Source organism: Eubalaena glacialis, chromosome 17, assembly GCF_028564815.1.
Source record: "Eubalaena glacialis isolate mEubGla1 chromosome 17, mEubGla1.1.hap2.+ XY, whole genome shotgun sequence".
In the NCBI taxonomy this organism is placed as follows: domain Eukaryota; kingdom Metazoa; phylum Chordata; class Mammalia; order Artiodactyla; family Balaenidae; genus Eubalaena; species Eubalaena glacialis.
The window spans coordinates 50527180-50551258 of record NC_083732.1 but is presented as its reverse complement, the minus strand read 5'-3'; the positions used below and the strand labels follow the sequence as shown (position 1 = coordinate 50551258).

Below are 24079 nucleotides of genomic sequence, written 5' to 3'. Positions count from 1 at the left end.
ATTAATGATGTTGAGCATTCTTTCATGTGTTTGTTGGCAATCTGTATATCTTCTTTGGAGAAATTTCTATTTACATCTTCTGCCCATTTTTTGATTGGGCTGTTTGTTTTTATGTTATTGAGCTGCATGAGCTGTTTGTAAATTTTGGAGATTAATCCTTTGTCAGTTGCTTCATTTGCAAATATTTTCTCCCATTCTGAGGGTTGTCTTTTCGTCTTGTTTATGGTTTCCTTTGCTGTGCAAAAGCTTTTAAGTTTCATTAGGTCCCATTTGTTTATTTTTGTTTTTATTTCCAGTTCTCTTTTTTTTTTTTTTTGCATCTCCCTCCCTCCCACCCTCCCTATCCCACCCCTCTAGGTGGTCACAAAGCACCGAGCTGATCTCCCTGTGCTATGCGGCTGCTTCCCACTAGCTATCTATTTTACATTTGGTAGTGTATATATGTCCATGACACTCTCTCACCCTGTCACATCTCACCCCTCCCCCTCCCCATATCCTCAAGTCCATTCTCTAGTAGGTCTGTGTCTTTATTCCCATCTTGCCACTAGGTTCTTCATGACCTTTTTTTTTTTCCTTAGATTCCATATATATGTGTTAGCATACTGTATTTCTTTTTCTCTTTCTGACTTACTTCACTCTGTATGACAGACTCTAGGTCCATCCAGCTCACTACAAATAACTCAATTTCGTTTCTTTTTATGGCTGGGTAATATTCCATTGTATACATGTGCCACATCTTCTTTATCCATTCATCCGATGATGGACACCTAGGTTGCTTCCATGTCCTGGCTATTGTAAACAGAGCTGCAATGAATATTTTGGTACATGACTCTTTCTGAATTATGGTTTTCTCAGGGTATATGCCCAGTAGTGGGATTGCTGGGTCGTACGGTAGTTCTATTTTTAGTTTTTTAAGGAACCTCCATACTGTTCTCCATAGTGGCTGTATCAATTTACATTCCCACCAACAGTGCAAGAGGGTCCCCTTTTCTCCACACCCTCTCCAGCATTTGTTGTTTGTAGATTTTCTGATGATGCCCATTCTAACTGGTGTGAGGTGCTACCTCATTGTAGTTTTGATTTACATTTCTCTAATGATTAATGATGTTGAGCATTCTTTCATGTGTCTGTTGGCAATCTGTATATCTTCTTTGGAGAAATGTCTATTTAGGTCTTCTGCCCATTTTTGGATTGGGTTGTTTTTTTGTTATTGAGCTGCATGAGCTGTTTGTAAATTTTGGAGATTAATCCTTTGTCAGTTGCTTCATTTGCAAATATTTTCTCCCATTCTGAGGGTTGTCTTTTGGTCTTATTTATGGTTTCCTTTGCTGTGCAAAAGCTTTTAAGTTTCATTAGGTCCCATTTGTTTATTTTTGTTTTTATTTCCAGTTCTCTAGGAGCTGGGTCAAAAAGGATCTTGCTGTGATTTATGTCATAGAGTGTTCTGCCTATGTTTTCCTCTAAGAGTTTTATAGTGCCTGGCCTTACATTTAGGTCTTTAATCCATTTTGAGTTTATTTTTGTGTATGGTGTTAGGGAGTGTTCTAATTTCATACTTTTACATGTACCTGTCCAGTTTTCCCAGCACCACTTATTGAAGAGGATGTCTTTTCTCCACTGTATATGCTTGCCTCCTTTATCAAAGATAAGGTGACCATATGTGCGTGGGTTTATCTCTGGGCTTTCTATCCTGTTCCGTTGATCTATATTTCTGTTTTTGTGCCAGTACCATACTGTCTTGATTACTGTAGCTTTGTAGTATAGTCTGAAGTCAAGGAGCCTGATTCCTCCAGCTCCATTTTTCGTTCTCAAGATTGCTTTGGCTATTCAGGGTCTTTTGTGTTTCCATACAAATTGTGAAATTTTTTGTTCTAGTTCTGTGAAAAATGCCAGTGGTAGTTTGATAGGGATTGCATTGAATCTGTAGATTGCATTAATCATTAGAGAAATGCAAATCAAAACTACAATGAGGTATCATCTCACACCGGTCAGAATGGCCATCATCAAAAAATTTAGAAACAATAAATGCTGGAGAGGGTGTGGAGAAAAGGGAACACTCTTGCACTGTTGGTGGGAATGTAAATTGATACAGCCACTATGGAGAACACTATGGAGGTTCCTTAAAAAACTAAAAATAGAACTACCATACGACCCAGCAATCCCACTACTGGGCATATACCCTGAGAAAACCATAATTCAAAAAGAGTCATGTACCAAAATGTTCATTGCAGCTCTATTTACAATAGCCAGAATATGGAAGCAACCTAAGTGTGCATCATCGGATGAATGGATAAAGAAGATGTGGCACATATATACAATGGAATATTACTCAGCCATAAAAAGAAACGAAATTGAGTTATTTGTAGTGAGCTGGATGGACCTAGAGTCTGTCATACAGAGTGAAGTAAGTCAGAAAGAGAAAAACAAATACAGTATGCTAACACATATATATGGAATCTAAGGAAAAAAAAAAAAAAAAGGACATGAAGAACCTAGTGGCAAGACGGGAATAAAGACACAGACCTACTAGAGAATGGACTTGAGGATATGGGGAGGGGGTAAGGGTAAGCTGTGACAAAGTGAGAGAGTGGCATGGACATATATACACTACCAAACGTAAAATAGATAGCTAGTGGGAAGCAACCGCATAGCACAGGGAGATCAGCTCGGTGCTTTGTGACCACCTAGAGGGGTGGGATAGGGAGGGTGGTAGGGAGGGAGATGCAAGAGGGAAGAGATATGGGAACATATGTATATGTATAACTGATTCACTTTGTTATAAAGCAGAAACTAACACACCACTGTAAAGCAATTATACTCCAATAAAGATGTTAAAAATAAAAAAAAAAAAGAATAAGCTCCACAAGGGCAGAGCAGACTTTGCCCGTCCTGTCCTCTGCTGCAGCCTCAGTGCCTAGAAAGGTTTTTGACACATGGCAAGTTCTAAGTAAACATGTGCTAAATGAATAAATCAGACAAATACGTAGAGATACAAATGGAAAGCTGTTCACAGAAGCACAGAGCAAAAAATCAGAAAGAACCTAAAGGGCCACTGATAAATCACAAACAGCCATACTGCATTGGCAAACTACAACTCACTGGGCGAACCTGGCCCACTGCCTGTTTTTGTATGACCCACGAGCTAGGAATGGTTTTTACATTTTTCAATGGTTGAAAAAAACACAAGAGGGAATTCCCTGAAGGTCCAGTGGTTAGGACTCCGCGCTTCCCCTGCAGGGGGCCCGGGTTTCATTCCTGGTTGGGGAACTAAGATCCCACAAGTCGCGCGGTGCAGCCAAAAAAAAGAAAAAAGAAAAGAAAAAAACACAAGAGAATAATATCTTGTGGCACATGAAAATGCTATGAAATTCAAATAGGATTGTCCATAGCGTGAGCCTGGAACACAGCCGTGCTCACTCATTTATGCATCCTCTGAGGCTGCTTTTGTGCCACATGGCAGAGTTGAGCAGCTGCCATGGAGACCAAAGGGCCCACAAAGCCAGAAATAGTTATCATCTGGCCCTTTACAGAAAAAGTTTGCCAACTCTTGGTTTAGAGTCATATTTATTGATATGGGAAAAATTTCCATAACAAACAGCTAAATGAAAAAAGCAGGTTTCAAAACAGTATATGTAATACAATGCCTTAAACAAAATTTGTGTCTATGAAAAATTTATATACATAAAAAAATCTAAAGAGTGAGAAATAAGTATTACTGTCAATTATTATTTAACAAGCATGGAGAAGCCCCTGCACACTATGGGAGGCATAGGATGTACAACACACAACGGCTGCCCTCAAAGGGCTTGTAAACCAGCAATCCAGGAACGTATCCCTGTTCACTCACTCACTCATTCATCCATCATTCAAACAATAGCTGGAAAGCCAAGCAGGGCCTGTCTCTGGGGTTGCAGCAGTGCACAGGAGAGCACAACTGTGGAGCTCACAGTTAAGGAAATACAACATTCAATTAGTCACCCATTCATCAGTCAACAAAAAAAAAGGTATCAAGGCCCACTGTGCACTAGGCACTGGCTAGATACTGCAGATGCCACAACAAACAACAGAGTTTTTGTGCTTCCAGAAGTCTACAGTTCAGTAGGAAATACAGGTGCCCTATGTTTCCTTCCCAGAGTATAAAGGAAATAAAGCCCCTCACTGGCCACTCCTCCAATGGAAAAAGAAAAAAGTCTAGATGGATAGATACCAAAATGTAAAAACAGTGCTTATCTCTCTGGATAAAAGGAATACACCAGTTTATAAAGTATTTTTGTTTGTTTCCATACTTTCATTAAAATTCATAAGTATGTACTCCATCTATAACCATTACGAAAAACACAATTTCCATTTTGAGGAGGCAGGGCTCAGTAGCGGGAATCAATTAACAAGCGCCTGGAACTCAGGTCCACAGCTTAGGTGTACACCATCATCAGTGAAGCAAATAACCAAGAGAAAGGTTTGTAACCTGCATGGGCTATAAAATCTAGATATAGGGCAATCTCCTGACCTAAGTAGTATCTTCTTAATTATGTCTTGGGAATGTTGACAAGTCTAGGAACTCCACATTATACAGTAAGAGTCCCTGAAGCCAGGACAAACATGATTGTTCAATGTGTCTTCCCCTTAAGACATCAAACTAGGGACTTCGCTGGTGATGCAGTGGTTAAGAATCCGCCTGCCAATGCAGGGGACACGGGTTCGAGTCCTGGTCCAGGAAGATCCCACATGCCGCGGAGCAACTAAGCCCGTCCGCCACAACTACTGAGCCTGCGCTCTAGAGCCCGTGAGCCACAACTACTGAAGCCTGCACGCCTAGAGCCCATGCTCTGCAACAAGAGAAGGCACCGCAATGAGAAGCCCACACACCACAATGAAGAGTAGCCCCAACTCACTGCAACTAGAGAAAGCCCGCACGCAGCAACAAAGATCCAACTCAGCCAAAACTAACTAAATAAATAAATAAATTTATTAAAAAAAAAAAAGAATCCGCCTGCCAATGCAGGGGACATGGGTTTGAGCCCTGGTCTGAGAAGATCCCACATGCCGCGGAGCAACTAAGCCCGTGCACCACAACTACTGAGCCTGCGCTCTAGAGTCCACAAGCCACAACTACTGAAGCCCGCGTGCCACAACTACTGAAGCCCGCACGCCTAGAGCCCATGCTCTGCAACAAGAGAAGCCACCACAATAAGAAGACCGCGCACCTCAACGAAGAGTAGCCCCTGCTCGCCGCAACTAGATAAAGCCCACACTCAGCAATGAAGACCCAACACAACAAAAAATAAATAAATTTATTAAAAAAAAAAAAAGACATCAAACTAGAGAAGCCAGTTTCTTACCTTTTGTACTTTTCAAGAAGATTCTTAGCTTGCTCTTCAGCAAAGAGAATCCCAGCAGGGCAGTCTGGGAAATCACCTGGGACATTAGGTGACCTTTTATACTGAGAATGCACTACAGTCTCTTTTAATCCTCCAACTCTTGCACCTCGATAGATCTAAAAGAAATGCCAGAAAGATCCTGTCACTATACCAACTTTAAGTGAAACTGCTAAATTCTTTGTATGGGGAAACATGGGAAACCTAAATACCCATCAAAGGTAGAATGGATAAATACACTGGGGAACTACCCCATAATGGGTTACCATACAATAGTAAAAATGAATGAAATACAGCTTCACCAATCAACATGGAAAAATCTCAATGTTGAGTGAATATTCCAAGTTGCAAAAGCATTTATACAAGGAATAAAGTTTAAAAACATGTCAAATATAGCTATTTTATTTAGGATATACACACACACTTAATAAAGCTATAAAAACATGCATGATAGTGACAAACACCAAAAATAGGACTAGTGATTCCTTTAGAAGGAGAGAGGGAAATGAGATTGGAGAGGGATACACAGAGTGCTTCCAATGAACCTATAATGTCTTATTTCTTAAGCTGGATGGCGGGTGAAAGGTACACAGGTATACCTTCTGTATGCTTAAAACAGTTCATAATTTTAAAGTTGGATTTAAAAATATTCCCACTCCTAAATGATTAACTGAATGTCCTTTGCACTATGCATAATCACTAAAATTAATTATCTGCCTGAATCTAACAGTCTTACATGTCATGTCCTTTATGCTCTCTAGCTCAAAGTAATTATTTAACCAGGAAAAAAAAAACACACATTAGATTTTTAATAAAATTTTTAGCTGCAGTTAATAAAAGAGGAATATATGGAACAGCACTTACAAAAAAAACTGTATTCTATACATCTATAAAAACTAAGTCTTTTGGCTTTTAAACTGTAACAAATTTCAAGTAAAGAAACCTCAACATTTTGTTGCCACTACTATTCAAAAATCAGGCCACTTTTAAAACCTCAAAAATTCAAAAAATGTCAGCACAACTCTTAGTAATGAAAACCGGGCTCCAGGGACTCTATGAAGTATCTCATATCCAGGATTATAGCTCAAAGGGCAGAAAACTAGCACTCAATTTCTAGGTCGTGCGTAAAGTCAGGAACATTTTCAGGGCTTGGCATTCACTAGGAATGTATTTTAAATGTTGTAACTGTTGGTCAGCATCGAAGAGTAACTTACAAATGGAATCCAGAAAGCCATGCCCCAGCCCTTTGGGAGGAGGACATCCCAGCCACTTCCCCAGCCTCGTTGGTCATCACCGGTCACTTTTCCTGGCTGTTGAATCAAAAGTATAGGAACCTTGGATTCATGGGGACCTAAAAAAAGCTGTGACCCGGGCACCAGCAATTCACTCCTCTTCCGGTTTAAATCCTGAAGTGGAAGAAAATAATTCAAGACAAACAATCCTAGTCTTCCGGGAGATCCTACTGGGTCTCCCTATAAGCAGCTTTAGAAAGTTAAATGCGCTTTTAAAAAGCAAGAAAAAGGTGTTCTCAATAAATAAATGTGAGCCATTTTAAGTACAAGGTATTCCTCCCAGGATGATTTTCCTCTATACAAGTGCTTTGGTAGAAAATGCCAAATTGTCTTAAATTAGAATATACTAGGTGATTCAAAGTAATAAAATAATATACATTCATTCTGCTAATTCCTTATCTATCAGGATTAATCTTATATTTTGATACTCTGTCCCTACATTTATTTTGGTTAAGATTGGTGGTCAAGAAGTAAAAGGGCTATAAACAACAACTTCTCAAGGAGGGGCAAGTGGGAAAATACTCCAGCTTTTAAGAAAATTTCTCAGCAGGTCTTAAAAGAGAAGATGCTATAAATTATCTATTAAGTGGACTGCAGGGAGTGGATAACAACATCCTTGCAGATTTTTCTTGCCAGCTGGAGACAGGCCTGCCGCTCAATTAAGAAGACTACACAGGAGACCACCTCCATGCTACAAAGTCTAAGTCATGAATGCCCTTCATGCATGATCAAGTCCCGAGTCTCCTTTTTTCACCTTTGGTCAAGTTTCCACTACCTTCTACATATTGGTAATTCCAAAATATCTATCTCTTTAGTCCCAACTTTTCCTCCTGGGATAGAAACCTGTCTCCTGGACATCTTCTCCTGGGACGTCCCGAGGCCCCTCAGTTTATCTGAGACTAAACTCATCTTCCCCGCTGCGTCACTCTCTTCCTGTGTGCCCCGGCTGGCTGAATGACATACAATTCTCACAGTTCATTAGCTCATTCATTCATCCTTTCAAATATTTAGTCTTCATTCATTTACTTGTTCATTCAAATATTTCCTAAGCACCTGTTATATGCCAGGCACTTAGCTAGAACTTGGGAAGACAGCAGTGGCAAGTCAGACCTGGCTCTGGCTCTCTTTTAGCTGAGCTCCTAAAACCAAGCTAGACCATTAGGAGCTAACCCACAGGTCTCCTCCTTTCTCACTTCCCATCTTCCAATCAACCACTGAGTCTAGTCAGTTTTACCTTCCAGGTATATGTATTAAACCCCAGCCCCTCCACTCCAGCCATACTGCCACACTTCAGGCCCCCATCACGCCATCTGGACTACTTCAAGGGTCTCTTTTAAGGCCATCCAACCACAAGCCCTCTCTCCAGCTCCTCCGCCCCCTTATCCCCATTCCTAGTCTCCACAGCACTGCCAGAGTGAAATCTGATCATGTCATGGCCCAACTCAAAATCTTCAATGGGCCCTGCATCTTCAGTCCAAATCCAAAAATGTCTCAAGGTCTTTTATGCTATAGCCCCTTTTTATCTCCTCAGTTCCATCTCCTACCCTACCCTTAACTCCAAGATACTGATCTACTTGGAGATTCCTAAACATGCCATCCTGTTTTTGGCCTGGGCCCTTGCCCTCGTTCTCAACTCCGACAATCCTTTCTCCACTGTAGCCTTGGCTCCTGGCCCCTGGCCACAAGAAGTCTGGTTAATTCTGACCACACACCTAAGAGTTAGCTCAAATACCAGCTCCTCCACCCAGGAAGCTTTCCCCAGTTTCCCTAGTCCGGGCTCAGTACCCCTTCTTTGGGCTTCCTTTGTACTCTGTACTTCTTCGACCTAATCCTAGTCATCTACCCCATTGTCTAGTACAATACCTGGGGCTGACAGGAGCTCAATCATTGTGAAATTAATGACAGAGAACATTTAAGGGGAAAAATAATAAAAGGAAAAAAAATTTAAACCATAAGATTATCATTTCAAGAAAAAATATTTGTATTAACCTTTTCTAGAGATTATTCTTCTCTAAACGGAAAATAGCATTGTATATATCGTAAGGGATCAAAAAATTGAAAATAAAAGGAAGTCTATGGGATTCTATAAAGTATGAAATAACGTTCATGGTCTCTAGGATGATGAATTTCAGCCTGTTTTCACGACTTTACCATTAGTTACCTGATCCGAGATTTTATTCTCTGTGACACTCTTACAGATATCTTGGTTCCAAAGAAAGCTATGCGAACACTCCACGGGCACACCCTCCAGAAGCAGCTGTCTAACTTTCTCATTATCTAAGAGGGAAAAGAAATAGCCTTAAACCACATTCCTTAGATCAGTGAGGTCAAATTCTAAACAATGCCAGGTGACCTTGTGTTACAAGAAACTATTCTATAGGCTTCTCTAGAAGCCTAACTTCTCTAGAGGAATTTATTTACTTGAGTAGAAATTGTTATTCTTACAGTTGGTTTCATAATCTGTGAAACAGCAAAGGCTCCTAAACTTATTTCTTTCACATTTATTTTTAGTCTGTAAGATGCCAATATTACATTAAATTGCCTCTAAATATCTGCCTGATTCCACATTTAAGATAATCACGTTCTAGGCATCACTGCAGAGGCGAACCATTTCTTGATTATCTGCTCTGACGGCACAAATCATATTTTAACTATTGGCTTCAGGGCTCTTTATATCATCCCTGACCCAATGGTCTTGAGCCAACAGATACCATCCTTTTCTTCTGTCCTATTACTTCAAGTCTCTGATAACCCTTTTTTATTGAATTGAATTTATTCCTTTCTGTAAAACGTATTTTTCTCAGTCCTTTAAAATGAATATATTTGTTGTGAAATATGTTGTTTCATCCTTTTAAACGAGCAACACCATGCCAAAAAGTACTCTAGTGGGAAAGGAGGAGGAATTTTTTCAGTTATAAACATATATATTGATATAAGAGACTTCCTACATGCAATTCCTTAAACACTAGGGGAAAAAAAATCTTTCAAATCTTATTTTGTTGGACTGAAGAATTAAAAGTAAAAAGTCAGACAATTCATGAGTTTAGGCTAAGGTCCTAAAATGCCAACATAGAAAGGTCACTCAACCTGCATGGGTCTGATGGCTGAAAAAAATAAGTTGGAAGTGACTTGGCCATAATGTGACAGACATCAGGGATAAACAAGTTAGAAAAAACTAAACTGATGAAAAGATTTGAGATGAAAGCTCCTTAAAAGCAGCAACTGCTTCTAGTGCTGCTGGAAAGAATAACCAGCACCATCTCAAGTGACGTGTGCTGTAAAAGTTCACACAGCCTGTCTAGGAGCAAAAAAGCCCCATCAAACAGCTGTCTGCCGAGAAGGCTTTCCTGTGGAGTGCTGCCACAGATCTGAGTGACAGAGCTGGGATTTTATTCAGATTTGGCTGCAGACAAAAGAGATGGCTAATACTTAGGGTGTAAAGGCATAGGAAAGCACAACTTCATCTTCAAATATTCTAAAATATAATAAGTAAATAGATGAAACAAAGTAGATGGTACATCCAAACAATGGAATATTATTCAGCACGAAAAAGAAATGAGCTATCAAGCCATGAAAAGACAAGAAAGAACCTTAAATGCATATTACTATGTGAAAGAAACCAATCTGAAAAGGCTACATACTGTATGATTCCAACTATGTGACATTCTGGAAAAGGCAAAACCATAGAGACTGTTGAAGGATCAGGGGTTGGAAGCAGTGAGAAAGGGATGAATAGACAGAGCACAGCTGACTTAGGATAGTGAAACTATTCTGTGTGATACTATAATGACAAAGCAGAGTATGTCTGAAGGCAAAGGAGACCTTTTAAGTCAACAGTCTTCACTACTGAGAAAAAAATATTATCAGCTGAGTCAGCACACCCCTCAGTGTACCCAGAATGACTGTCAATTCCGAGCGTAATTCTAAGTCCTTCCCCCAAGACTCACATAAAGCACATTCTCTTTCATCTCGGACCAAAGCTAATTGACTACATAACTCCAGAATTGTGACTTAAAGGTTGAATAGCTTATCTTCTCCTTTCTTAAATGTATTTGAAGATCACCAGATTTTAAAATTTTCTTAAGTGTTTCTTAGAGAAGCAAAGGAAATGAATAAAAGGTTTAATCATTTGGGATTCAAATGAACCAAAGTTACAGCCTTCAAATTCACTCTATTTTAAATTAAATTTGCAGAACAGTTAAAAAGGCCCAGCTGAAGCTATCAGATATTTTTTCTCCCAAGAGCAGAAACTGAGACGTCATGGCAATAATGACCAATAACTGGGCACTTGAGAAAGTCAACTGTTTGGGGTACACGGTAATAGAGAGGGTGTAAAGAAAAAGACTAAAAAGAGCCCATGAGCACAATGTAAGGTCAGTATTTTCTAAAGCAAATTCATCTCTGGAAGACAAAGACTAGTTAAAATAATCTAACAAAGCAAACCAGATGTTAAGGAGAGCAAATACTAAAAGAACAGATAGTAGAGCAGAACTTGTATTTTTAAATTTCACCCAGAAAACCAGTTCTTTACACAGTGAAATGCTGTGTTAATGAAGTTGAAAAGATTCGCAAAAACATATTGTTAATATTTATCAAACTCAAGAAATAAATGATAGGACTTCCCTGGTGGTGCAGTGGTTAAGAATCCGCCTGCCAATGCAGGGGACACGGGTTCAAGCCCTGGTCCAGGAAGATCCCACATGCCGCGGAGCAACTAAGCCCATGTACCACAACTACTGAGCCTGTGCTCTAGAGCCTGCGAGCCACAACTACTGAGCCCACGTGCCACAACTACTGAAGCCTGCACGCCTAGAGCCCGTGCTCCACACCAAGAGAAGCCATCGCAATGAGAAGCCCGCGTGCCACAACAAAGAGTAGCCCTTGCTCGCTGCAACTAGAGAAAGCCCGCGTGCAGCAACAAAGACCCAATGCAGCCCAAAATAAATAAATTTAAAAAAAAAAATTAAAAAAAGAAAAAAAAAAGAATCCGCCTGCCAATGCAGGGGACACGGGTTTGATCCCTGGTCCGGGAAGATCCCACATGCCGCGGAGCAACTAAGCCCATGCGCCACAACTACAGAGCCTGTGCTCTAGAGCCCATGAGCCACAACTACTGAAGCCTGGGCGCCTAGAGCCTGTGCTCCACAACAAGCGAAGCCACTGCAATGAAATGCCCATGCACCGCAATGAAGAGTAGTCCCCCACTTGCCACAACTAGAGAAAGCCCGCGTGTAGCAACAAAGACCCAACGCAGCCATGAATAAATAAGTAAATAAATGAAAATAAATAAATTTATTAAAAAAAGAAAAAGAAAAAATGATCAAGTAAATCTTTTCAAAGCACCTGAGGATGTGCATCATCACTTCAGGGTCTTCACTGAAAGAGAAAACCATTTCCATCTCTGTACTCTATTCTACTCTCAATATTTCTGACGCTCAAGTGTGTGGGTGTTTTTCCCACAGCAAACAATTCTCTGACACCAGCTGGGTGTCCTACAATTTAACTCAATCCTGACACTACCTACCTAGAGATAGCATCAGATCCCACAGGTTAAGGGCTCAGTCCCAAAGACAGCTCCCACTTCAGACGTCAATTTTAAGTCCTGACCAACTGGCTATAAATTGGCCAGGTCCAATAGTTTGCTAGAATGGCTCCCAGAACTCAGGAAAACAGTTTACTTACTACATTACTGGGTGATTTTTTAATAAAAGGATACAACTCAGAAACAGCCAGATGCAAGAGGTGCACAGGGCAAGGTAAAGGGGAAGGGGTGTGGAGCTTCCACCATGCCCTCTCTCGGCACCCCACCACCCAGCACCTCCAAGGGCTCAGCAAACAGGAAGCTCTCCAAACTCCACTCTAGGATTTTTATGGAGGTTTCATCAGGTAGGTATGATTGATTGGCCATTAGGGATTAAGCTTAATCTCCAGCCCCTCTCCCTTCTCAGGGAGAGAAGGGGTGGGGCCTGAAAGTTCCAACATTTTGGTTGGTTCCCCTGGCAACCAGCCCCCAACCTTAGGGGCTTTACCAAAAGACACCTCATTAACATAAACTCAGGTGTGGTTGAAAGGGGCTTCTTAGGGATAAGAAAAGGCTCTCCTTTTAGCCTTTAAGGCTCTTGTCACTTAGGAAATGACAAGAGTTTTAGAAGCAAGGTGCCAGGAACCATGGACAAACACCAAAACATGTATTTCTTATTACTTCACAGTATCACATTGCTGTATCTTCTCTTTTCCAAGCTCTCTATAATTCCCAGCACACATAAGAAGATAAATTGTTTATGTTATGCAAGTCAGGCAAACCCTTCCTATGGTTTAAGTAGCACCAGAATTGATCTGTTTTGTCCAAGTCAAAACAAAGAATGACTTCAGATATGGAAAGATAAGACTGGAAGTTATGTCAGAGAATTAAGACCATCATGACCTTCAAAACAAAGAATGACTTCAGATATGGAAAGACAGACTGTAAGTTATGTCAGTGAATTAAGACCATCATGACCTTAAGATTCTTCCAAGGATTAATCTTTTATTAATTGACCCAGCTCATCAAAGTATATTTCTAAAATTAGTTTTGAATTGTCATCCCAGATGGTACGTTACACTTGTTAATAATATTTGTGTAATACTAACTCCTTAAAAAGTTTACTTTTTTATATAGCTCACATGTCGATACTTCTTCAAAGAAATTACTTAAAACAGGTTTTAATAAAATACAGCAATAAGATTGGTGGCCACGATGGTGAAGTAAGACCCTGAACGTACCTCCTCACATGGGCACACCAAAATTACAACTGTTTACAGAGCAACTATCTATGAGAACGTCTTGAAGACTGGCAGAACAGGCTCTCCATGACTAAAGATAGTAAAGAAGGAACCGGGTAGGAGAGGTGGAGACATGGTAGAGTCAAGACACACACCCCTGGGTAGGTGACCCACAAACAGGAGGAGAATCATAATTGCAGAGTTTCCCCGAGGGAGCAGGGGGACCAAGCTCCACATCAGGCACCCCAGCCCGGGGGTGCTGCATAGAGAGGATAAGCCTGTAGAACGTCTGGCTTTGATGGCCAGCTGAGCTTGAGAACAGGACAGCTGGAGGGCTACAGGAAACACAGACTCCACTCTTAAAGGGTACACGCAAAATCTACATGTTCCAAGTCCCAGCACAGAGGCAGTAATTTGAAAAGAGCCACTTGCTGATCTTAGAGAGTTTCCCAGAGAGGCAGAAGGCAATTGGGAGTCCTCCTGGGGACACAGATCTGGCGAGGATGTGGAGAAAAGGGAACCCTCATACACTGTTGGTGGGAATGTAAATTGGTACGGCCACTATGGAAAACAGAATAGAGGTTCCTCAAAAAACTAAAAACAGAACTACCATACAATCCAGCAATTCCACTTCTGGGTATATTTCCAAAGAAAATGAAAACACTAATTCGAAAAGATACATGCACCCCTATGTTCACTGCAACATTGTTTATAACAGCCAAGGTATGGAAGTATCCATCAACAGATGAATGGATAAAGAATATGTGGTATATATACAATGGAATACTACTCAGACGTAAAAAGAATGATATTTTGCCATTTCCAACAACATGGATGGACTTGGAGGATATTACACTAAGTGAAGTAACTTAGAGAAAGGCAAATAGCATATGATATCACTAATATGCGGAATCTAAAAAACAAAACAAATGAACAAACATAACAAAACAGAAACAGAGTCCTAGATACAGAGAACAAACTGGTGGTTGTGAGAGGGGAGACGTGTGGGCGGGATAAGTGAAATAGATGAGGGAGATTAAGAGATACAAACTTCCAGTTATAAAATAAGTAAGTCATGGGGATGTAATGTACAGCATGGGGAATATGGTCAGTGATATTGAAATAACTTTGTATGATGACAGATGGTAGCTAGACTTATCTTGGTGATCATTTGGTAATGTATAAAAATATTGAACCACTATGTTATACACTTGAAACTAATATAATATTGTAAATCAATTATACTTTGATTATTAAAAAACACAATGACTCATAAGATGGTAAGCTTTAATAGTAGAAATTAAATCATGTTTTTCAAGATAGACTTTAATTTTCCTTGAACTGATTTATATTAAGACAAAAGCCTTAGGAAGAATTTAATACTGCCTTATTCCAAAAAAGGATTTGAGGCAGCAAGAGAAACTAAGTAGAGTTTAACTACAGTTTTGAGATGACTACGACAGTAAACATTTATTGGTGTAGTAGACGCTGTTAACTTTTATGGTTGTTCCAGACCATATTGCTATTAAAAAAGAAAGAGGCAACAATTCATTGATTAAAGTGTTAGGCTCCGTAATTAACTAACTTACCTATATATCTTAAACTCCTCCCTCATCCAATCCACCTTTCATGTAAAGTTCTGGCAGAGTACTTTATTGCCCCCTTAATAAGCTATCTAACTACATGTGAAGTAAAAAAAAAAAATTCTGAAGTTGTTTCTACACACACCTGTATCCTTTCTCCAAAAATTCATAAGCTGATTTTAATTATTCTTCCAATTAACTGTGTTTAAATGACAGTAAATACGAGACATTATCACAATTGCTGCAAATCGCAATTTTAGACTAAAATTTTAGCCATCCCCTACCCATCCCCCACCGTGTCACCCCAAAGAACTCCTGCAGGCCACTCTACTGAGTCTAAACCAAGACATCTTACCCTTCAGCACCTGGGATGGCCTTGCCAGGATTCGAACCTGGATCATCTGTATGGTCAGACAGAGGCTTCCAAAGAGCACAAGACCAGCTGCGGGTGCAGATCCCTTCCTCACAATTAAAATTCTGAAAAGCCAGGCATTTTCAGAGAACCAAGTTTGCAGACACAGGTTTTACTAGATACTAAAAATAGAGAACTCAGGGAAAAAAATGAACATAAGGATCAGGCTACATGTTTACAGCTAAAAGATACTTCCTCATACACCATCTCCTTTGATCATAATCACCTTGAAAGGTAGGCAGGTAAAGACTGCCCTAATTCTTCTACAGGTAAAGTTACCGCAGAAGTGTCACAGACAGAACTCTTCTAATGGGACTGACTGCTCTAAATAGTAAGGAAAACCAGGTTGTCTCAAGAACTTTACCTTGGCATTTTTCTGGATTGGGCAAAACTTTGGACCTCTTTTGAGGCAAATTTATTCGTGGATCACCAACTGTCAGTCCCAGAATAGTACCTGCTGGAATTTCTGCAGGTGATGTTATTCCTTTAGCAAAGAACAAAACAAAACAAAAAGCAAACAGAAAGTTATTCACAAACACATATATATTTGCTTTTATTTTCAAATTTTTCTAATGAAACTTTCATCTTGGGCTAATTATGTAAAGACATGTATTCCCCTTTGTCTCCCCCAAAGACACTTTCAGAGAATAAATTAACGTTCATAAAGAGTGAAGTTTCTTACAAAAAACATTAAATTAACATAACAGATTATTTTACTACATGAACATGTATGTTCCTATCAATAACTACAGGAGCTTCACACACAAATGCAATCATGTGAAGGTAAGTAAGATTTTAGTTTAGTAGCTGGTACATGCATTTATCTACAGCAATGGAATGCCAATTATTTAGAATACTAACACCTCATTTGTGCTTTCTTGCTGTATTTTAACAAACAGTTACAAGTTAAAAAGCACCACTACATTTAGGTAGCTCAACTGCAAGAGGCTCTTTTAACCCATTTCCCACTCTTCCCTTCTTCCCCAGTACAACCCAGTATCCCCCTGTTATACCTCCCAACAATTCAAAAATGGTTTCCTGTCTGTGATGAAGGGAAACGCTATCAGGATTCCTGCAGGTTTCAATCCACCAACAGTGAGGTGTCTTCTCTGTGTCCTCTCCCTCCTGGAAAACAACAACTCCTGTTCACCAGACAAATAATGGATCAGACTTAATAATTTTGGTTAAAATGGTTGTGCTATTGGCCCCCATCCTTTTTTCCCTGTTTGTGGGAATGAATCTTTTATGAGGGGAACCAGGGAAACTGTCACATCAGACTAATGATTCTTCTAATTACAGACAAGGACACAGGACTATACTTCTCTCAAGATTTCACAAGCTAAGAAAAACATTCGTGGTTTTCTGAGAGACTACCTACCTAATTTACTGCACACCTGTGGTCTCTGTAGCACAGTGCCAACGAGAGACGCCTTGCTCCTTGTTCTTCTCCCACGCTACCAACTTCATCACCACAGAATGAAGCAATAAAATTTTCCTCACCAAAGAAAAACCAAACCAATACCTTTTGAAGAAATCTTCAGCAAAAGGATTTATTACTACTATAGTATTTCTAGAAATTTCAAGAAAGTTACACAAGTATTTTACTTGCCTTTTTCCTGAACAGAACTAGGAATTGGGAAAGGTTTCAAACAGCACTTCAAATATTGTAAGCATGCCCAGGAAGAGAACCTACAGCCACGATTCATACCAAAGTTCACTGAAGTAGGATGTGCCCCTACAGATTCTAACCTGTAATACATGCGCCCTTTACCTCACACAAACTCAGGTGGCACAAACTAGTGGTTCAAAGTACAGGCCCTGGAACCAAACGTCCTAGGTTCGAATCCTCCCTCTACAACTTATGAGCTAGCATGGAGTAACAACTCTGCACCGGGCACTGTGCTAAGCCCAGGGGACAGAGTAAAGAATGGGACTGCCCCGTCCTTGCCACCACGAAGCTCAGACTCTAATGAGACACGAACATCGAACAGATATGCAAACAAATCTAGACGTAAATAGAGGAAATGTGCAAGATGGGATGAAAACAACAGGAGGGATATAATTTAACTTAGGGGATCAGAAAAGGATGCTAGAGGAAAATGATATAGATGTTGAAACTTAAAGAATAAGGAAGGTTTAGCCAAGAAGAGCGATAGAGGTGGGACATTCAGACAGGCTCTAAGGGAGGTGAGATCTGACATATTCTAGAACCTGGAAGAAGGCCAGGGTGGCTGAAGTGCCAAAGGCGAGGAGAGATGAGGCCAGACAGACATGAAGGTATAAGATTACCAGTCAAATTAAGGGCTTTGGAATTTATCTCAAATACAATGAGAAGCTATCCAAAAGCTTTTAATCAGGAAGTAGCATGATGTGAATAAACTGTCAAAATATCACTTTGCCTCCTGCGTGGAGAATAGAGTGAAAAGCGAGAGCAATGAAGGAAAGTTAAGAAGCTGCTTCAGGATCCAGGAAAGAGACAACAGTGGTTGAGACTACTGTGGAAACAGGGAAGAGGGAGAGAGAAGTCGTCTTTGTTTTTTAAAGTATCTGTCTTCTAACAGCTCAAACTCTGTTCAGATCTATCACCATATTCAACGTGTCCAATCTGCGAGAGGCACAGGCACTGAGAGGTAAATTGCACAAATACAGAAAAACAAACTGAATCTGAACCCAAAGTGTCTTGATTCCTAATCTAGTCTCTACTCTCCAGACCTGCACTGTCAACATGGCAGCCACTAGCCACAGAGAACGGTTTGAATTTAACTGTTAGTTAATTAAAATTAAATAAAGGAACCAATTCACTTCCTCAGTCACGCTAGCAACTCGGTAGCTACATGTGGCTGGTGGCTCCGTAATGGACGGCACAAAGAAACATCACCCTCGCAGAACGTTCTATTGGACAGAGATGCACTCAACACACTGTTCTCAACCTGTTAGATATCACCCTTAAAACTAGCCCCAGAAAATATGCATCACACAAGTACAAACAAAAAAAAAAACTAGCATATACTTTCCAGGATTTTAGGGGCTCCCTGTTAGCTGCCTATGGAGAAGTTAAGAACCTTCTACAAGACTCAGAAGCTGCAGGAACAGTCTGTATTTAAATAAGAACAAGTCAGTTTACTTATTACATTCACTTAGATTTGCTCTTCTAGGAAAAGTGAAAGATAAAAGTCTTTGATAATAAGCGTAAGTAGGGAAACAAACATTTATAAGCCATGGCCCAAAATGTTACCAAATTACATTAGGTTTCACAAATTTGCTAAGAAGGAGGTGACCAGAATAAAACATTACAAGCACGTTTACTCTCACAGTGTGGACAGAAGCAGCTTTGAGTGCTTCAGTTAGGATGGAGTGGGAAAGTGGACCAATCAGCCGGAATCTGTTCATCTCCATCGTCAAATCACTGAAAGAAAGAAAAGGTCTTAAAATGGAAACTTCCATCGTATATGATGTCTGTTTCACTGGCAAAAACAGAGCACACCTTCACTGAAAACGGTCAGTAGGTTCAGAGCAAATTCAACCCATACCTGATTACAATGCCTGTGGTCGCAGAGACCCAAGAATACGGTTGAAGTGGATCTCTAGTTCCATCACCGATGATTTTTTTAATTGGTTTAGCATTTTCCTCATCATCTTTCCATTTTCTTTTCTTGCCAATTTTCTCTTTGGGCAGGTCATTTTGGCTTTTTTCTTGGGGTGGTGTCAGAAGGGGATCAGGGAGGCAGACAGTCGACTTGGTGGGTTCCATACACTGGCACGCTGCTTTTATTTCCTCTAAGATATCCTAAGGATATGTTCAAACATTTTACTTTTAAACTCTGGAATTTAAATATGTTTCGAACTTAAGCTGGTTTAGTGTATGTTATTTTTTCTACCTTTAAAAATGTACATTTTTATTCTTCACGAATTAAACTAAATTTATCATCATCAAAAAGGTTTTTTGATTCCTCTGCACTTAGAACAAAAAAAGAACTCCGAAATGTCAAAGATTAATGAAAACAACATGAATACTATGACCAGTTTTTTTTTAAAACTAGTTTAAAGAGGATTTTGGAGAAAATTTACAGTCTACTGTATAAAAGCAGTGAGTATGCTAAAAAAGGAAAGCTAAGCTAAAGGCAGTATTAAAAAATCATCAGAATTACTCAAAACAGATTCTCATCATCAAACAGGCTCTCACAAGCACCTGAATACCAATGAACCAATTCAGGCTGATGGAAGGATTAGTCCCAGTGCACCATTTCAAGCCCTTTGCATAATAAGATTGGTTTTCATCTCTCCTTCTACTTAGGGCTTACTAAAAGTCAGCTCAAGATTTGCTCCACTTAATATTCACATAACTATCCTCCTTATATTCAAATACCAAGCTATCAATCAAACTTTTAGACTATTGAAATTTCTATAGCACTGATTTCCAACAGTAATCAAAAATACAGTAACAGAGTGATGAGGAAATACTGTCAAGGATTATACCTGTTTAAGACTTGGATGAAGCCAGATCCACAACTGCCTGCTCTCAGAAGTGTCACCAAGGGTCCTCTCAGCCTTCCAAATAAATGTCACAGGACCCAGCATTTCTCTAGGATATTTATTTGCCCGGTAAAGCATGAGACTACCTTGGCGCTTTCCAGACAAACAGTGAACTGCTGCAAAAGTCAATCCTGACATAAACAAAAACAAAATTCTAAGATTTCAAGTGCTGAGACTGCAGTATTAGTTCCTGATAGCCATAGTGTTATTTATTGTCTATCTCCATGATGGATGAGGTGCTGGCTTTGATCACTGCTTAGATCAAGAAGTGATCAAAACCACCCAAGAAGTTCTCAACAAATATTTGAGTAAATGATTTAATGAGTTTTGAGCTTCCTCCTGCCTAAATTCACTCCACCAGAATAATGGTTCTCTCACTTTACACTCAACAATATTTGAAATGGTTTAAAAGCCACCCCAAGCTTTCCTTATATGAACATAGTCATTGGTAACAAGAACTGTCTCAGTAAAGCATGTTTAAATTCCAAAATGCTTACAGCAGACACTTGTTCATGAAATGAATACATATATAAAGACTAAAATAGGACTCTGGGCTTCCCTGGTGGCGCAGTGGTTAAGAATCCGCCTGCCAATGCAGGGGACACGGGTTCAAGCCCTGGTCTGGGAAGATCCCACATACCACAGAGCAACTAAGCCCATACGCCACAACTACTGAGCCTGAGCTCTAGAGCCCGCGAGCCCCAACTAGTGAGCCCACGTGCCACAGCTACTGAAGCCCGCGCACCTAGAGCCTGTGCTCCGCAACAAGAGAAGCCACCGCAATGAGAAGCCCGCGCACCGCAAGGCAGAGTAGCCCCCGCTCGCCGCAACTACAGAAAGCCGGCACACAGCAACGAAGACCCAACGCAGCCAAAAGTAAAATAAATAAAAATAAATAAATTTATAAAAAATAGAATAAAATAAAATGAGACTCAGCTCTGAAACAAGTTTACCTGTGTCTATGCTACACATTGGAGAAAGTGCCTTCAGTATTTCTTCCTCTTTGCCCTTCAACTCCAAACAACAGTAGTAGGATAAATCCTGCAAAAAGAGGGAGATACAATCAAATACTTGAATTTCCATTGAAAATGTAAGTGGCAGTGTCCTACTTTTTAGAAAGAAAATATGTGTTTTATCCCATATTCACAGATAAGTTCGAAGTAGGGTGTAAAAACTACTGCCTCTAAGTAACGGATTATCCCTCCCCAAAACCTACCTAAAGTAAAAAAAACAGAGTAGAATAAGCAAGACAGTAATAAATTCAGCAAAATTATGTTAAGGTTGCTCCCTTTGGTTACCTAATTCAGGACCTCAGGATTACTAAACACTGAGCCTAAAGACACACGTGGCAGTTTATCCCATATTTCTCCACTGCTCAGTCGACCATGATACCCAAATTTGACTAAGCAATGTACAAGGAAAACTGAGAGCAATCAGAGTAAGGCCGTACCAATTTAAATAAGACGAAGAGAGCTCAGACTGAGCTAATAAAATCAATTACATTAAAGAACTATAATAATGGTTAATGGATACTGGAAGGTTACTGAGTGCCAGAACTGGGCTAACTCCTTACACGGACTGCCATTTAATCTTCCCAAGACCTGATGAACCAGGTACTATCGTAAACTTATTTGACAGATGAGGACACTGAGACAGAGACTGTTACTTGAACAGAGCCATATCATCAGTAAGTGGAGAAGCTAGCTTTCAAGTCAGGCTCACTGACCCCCGAACCAACCCTTCCGCCATAGCGCCTTCAAGCAACTTCCGTACACGCAGCAACTGAAACTAAAATTATAGGTAAGGCTCTGACAAACTCACATTAATCAATGCTATCACTCACACACAGAAATCTTCCCAGCAATAGCGATCCACTCTCAGCTGTCAGTGGCAGAGGAACCCCACCAGAGTGTGTACAACTGGGTGACAGCAGAGAATAATGGTTAAGAGAGTGGAACTCTGGAACTAGACTACCTGGGCTCAAATCCCAACTTCACCACTCATTAGTTGTATGGCCGGGGATAAACTGCTCAACGTCTCAGTTTTCTCATTTGTAAAATGGAAATAATGGTAAAACTTACCCCATACTGTTGTTGTAAGGATTAAGTGAGTAAACACATGTAAAGTACTAAAACAGACATAAATTAAGTACTCAAAAATATTTGTTATTACTAGCTATTATTTTTATTACTTAGGACTAATCAAATGTAAAGAAGATATCTGATAACCTCAGCAAAAATTCTGTCCAAAATGAGAAGTAACTACATGTCTGCCTTAAAATTTGAGAGATGACAGAGTACAGTGGAAAAAGCAGAGGCCAGGGGAATCAGCTCCCGATGTAGCACTGGGGAGGGCCTATCTTGCTAGGTAGGCCACCAACAAGCTGTGCAGCCCTAGGCAAGTCACTTCATCTCTCTGGATCCCAGGCTCCTCAACAGTCAAAATGAAGAATTTGACTATAATCCATGATTTCTGCTGCTGAGTCTTCAAATCAAAGGCTCTTAAAAGGTTCTTGTATTTAGTTTACACCCATTAGGATGGCAATTATCAAAAAAACAGAAAACAACAAGTGTTGGTAGGACATGGAGAAACTGAAGCCCTTGTGCACTGCTGATGGGAATGTAAAATAGTGTAGCCTCTATGGAAAAAAGTATGATGGTTCCTCAAAAAAATTAAACATAGAACTACCACATAATCCAGCAATTCCTCTCCTGGGTATATACCCAAAAGAACTGAAAGCAAGGAACTGAAGAGATATTTGTACACCCATGTTCATAGCAGCATTATTCACAATAGCCAAACGGTAGAAGCAGCTCAAGTGCCCATTGACAGATGAATGAATAAACAAAATGCGGTATATACATACAATGAAATATTATTCTGCCTTAAAAATGAGGGAGGACTTCCCTGGTGGCGCAGTGGTTAAGAATCCAACTGCCAGTGCAGGGGACACGGGTTCGAGCCCTGGTCCGGGAAGATTCCACATGCCGCAGAGCAACTAAGCCCGTGTGCCACAACTACTGAGCCTGTGCTCTGGAGCCCGCGAGCCACAAGTACTGAGCCCGTGTGCCACAACTACTGAAGCCCGAGCGCCTAGAGCCCATGCTCCGCAACAAGAGAAGCCACCACAATGAGAAGCCTGTGCACTGCAACAAAGAGTGGCCCCCGCTCACCGCAACTAGAGAAAGCCCGTGTGCAGCAAGGAAGACCCAATGCAGCCAAAAATAAATAAAATGTAAAAAAAAAAAAAAAAAAAATGAGGGAAACTGATGAATGATACAACATGGATTAATCTTGAAGACATCATGCTAAGTGAAATAAGCCAGTCTCAAAAGGAGCTGGCTTACTGTATGAGTCTGCTTATACGAGGTACCTAGAGTAGTCAGATTCATAAAGATGAAAAGTAGAATGGTGGTTGACAGCGACTGGTGGAGGGAAGAATGGGGAGTTAGTGTTTAATGGATGCAGAGCTTTGGTCTCGGAGATGAAAAAGCTCTAGAGATGGATGGTGATGACAGTTACACAACAATGTGAATATACTTAATGCCACAGAACTGTATACGTAAAAATGGTTAAAATGACAGATCTGTTGTTATGTCTAATTTACCACAATTTTTTTTAAGGTTCTTGTATTGATTATTCTGCTACATTGCTCTCAAGAGGTAGCAGAGGATGCTAATACTAACGGCTTTCAAAAGTTGGCCAAGGGGCTTCCCTGGTGGCGCAGTGGTTGAGAATCTGCCTGCCAATGCAGGGGACACGGGTTCGAGCCCTGGTCTGGGAAGATCCCACATGCCGCGGAGCAACTGGGCCCGTGAGCCACAATTACTGAGCCTGCGCGTCTGGAGCCTGTGCCCCGCAACAAGAGAGGCCTCAATAGTCAGAGGCCCGCGCACCGCGATGAAGAGTGGCCCCCGCTTGCCGCAACTAGAGAAAGCCCTCGCACAGAAACGAAGACCCAACACAGCCATAAATAAATAAATTAATAATGGAAAAAAAAAAAAAAAAGTTGGCCAAGGCCATTCTGCCATTGAAAGATAGGCCCTCTGCAAAGAACAAATTTCTAAACGTTTACTGGAAAAGAGAGAAAGCTACTGAATTAGCAACTGACCGGGGGCGGGA

The 24079-nt window shown here is 40.4% G+C and overlaps 1 protein-coding gene across 5 annotated transcripts in view; it reads right to left on the bottom strand.

Moving 5' to 3' along the window:
* The window catches only part of POP1 (POP1 homolog, ribonuclease P/MRP subunit), a 45061-nt gene that overhangs the window by 5950 nt on the left and 15032 nt on the right, over positions 1 to 24079 (bottom strand). For 3 of the 5 annotated variants that reach the window (XM_061171465.1, XM_061171469.1, XM_061171466.1), the window contains 9 exons: positions 20911 to 20998; positions 19901 to 20088; positions 18955 to 19211; positions 18719 to 18830; positions 16438 to 16549; positions 15789 to 15908; positions 8829 to 8944; positions 6590 to 6781; positions 5340 to 5494 (listed from right to left, as the gene is read on the bottom strand). In XM_061171465.1, coding sequence (XP_061027448.1) covers positions 5340 to 5494; positions 6590 to 6781; positions 8829 to 8944; positions 15789 to 15908; positions 16438 to 16549; positions 18719 to 18830; positions 18955 to 19211; positions 19901 to 20088; positions 20911 to 20998 — 1340 coding nt within the window. The remainder of the gene's footprint in view (positions 1 to 5339; positions 5495 to 6589; positions 6782 to 8828; positions 8945 to 15788; positions 15909 to 16437; positions 16550 to 18718; positions 18831 to 18954; positions 19212 to 19900; positions 20089 to 20910; positions 20999 to 24079) is intronic. The other 2 variants (XM_061171467.1, XM_061171468.1) reach the window with 2 other exon arrangements.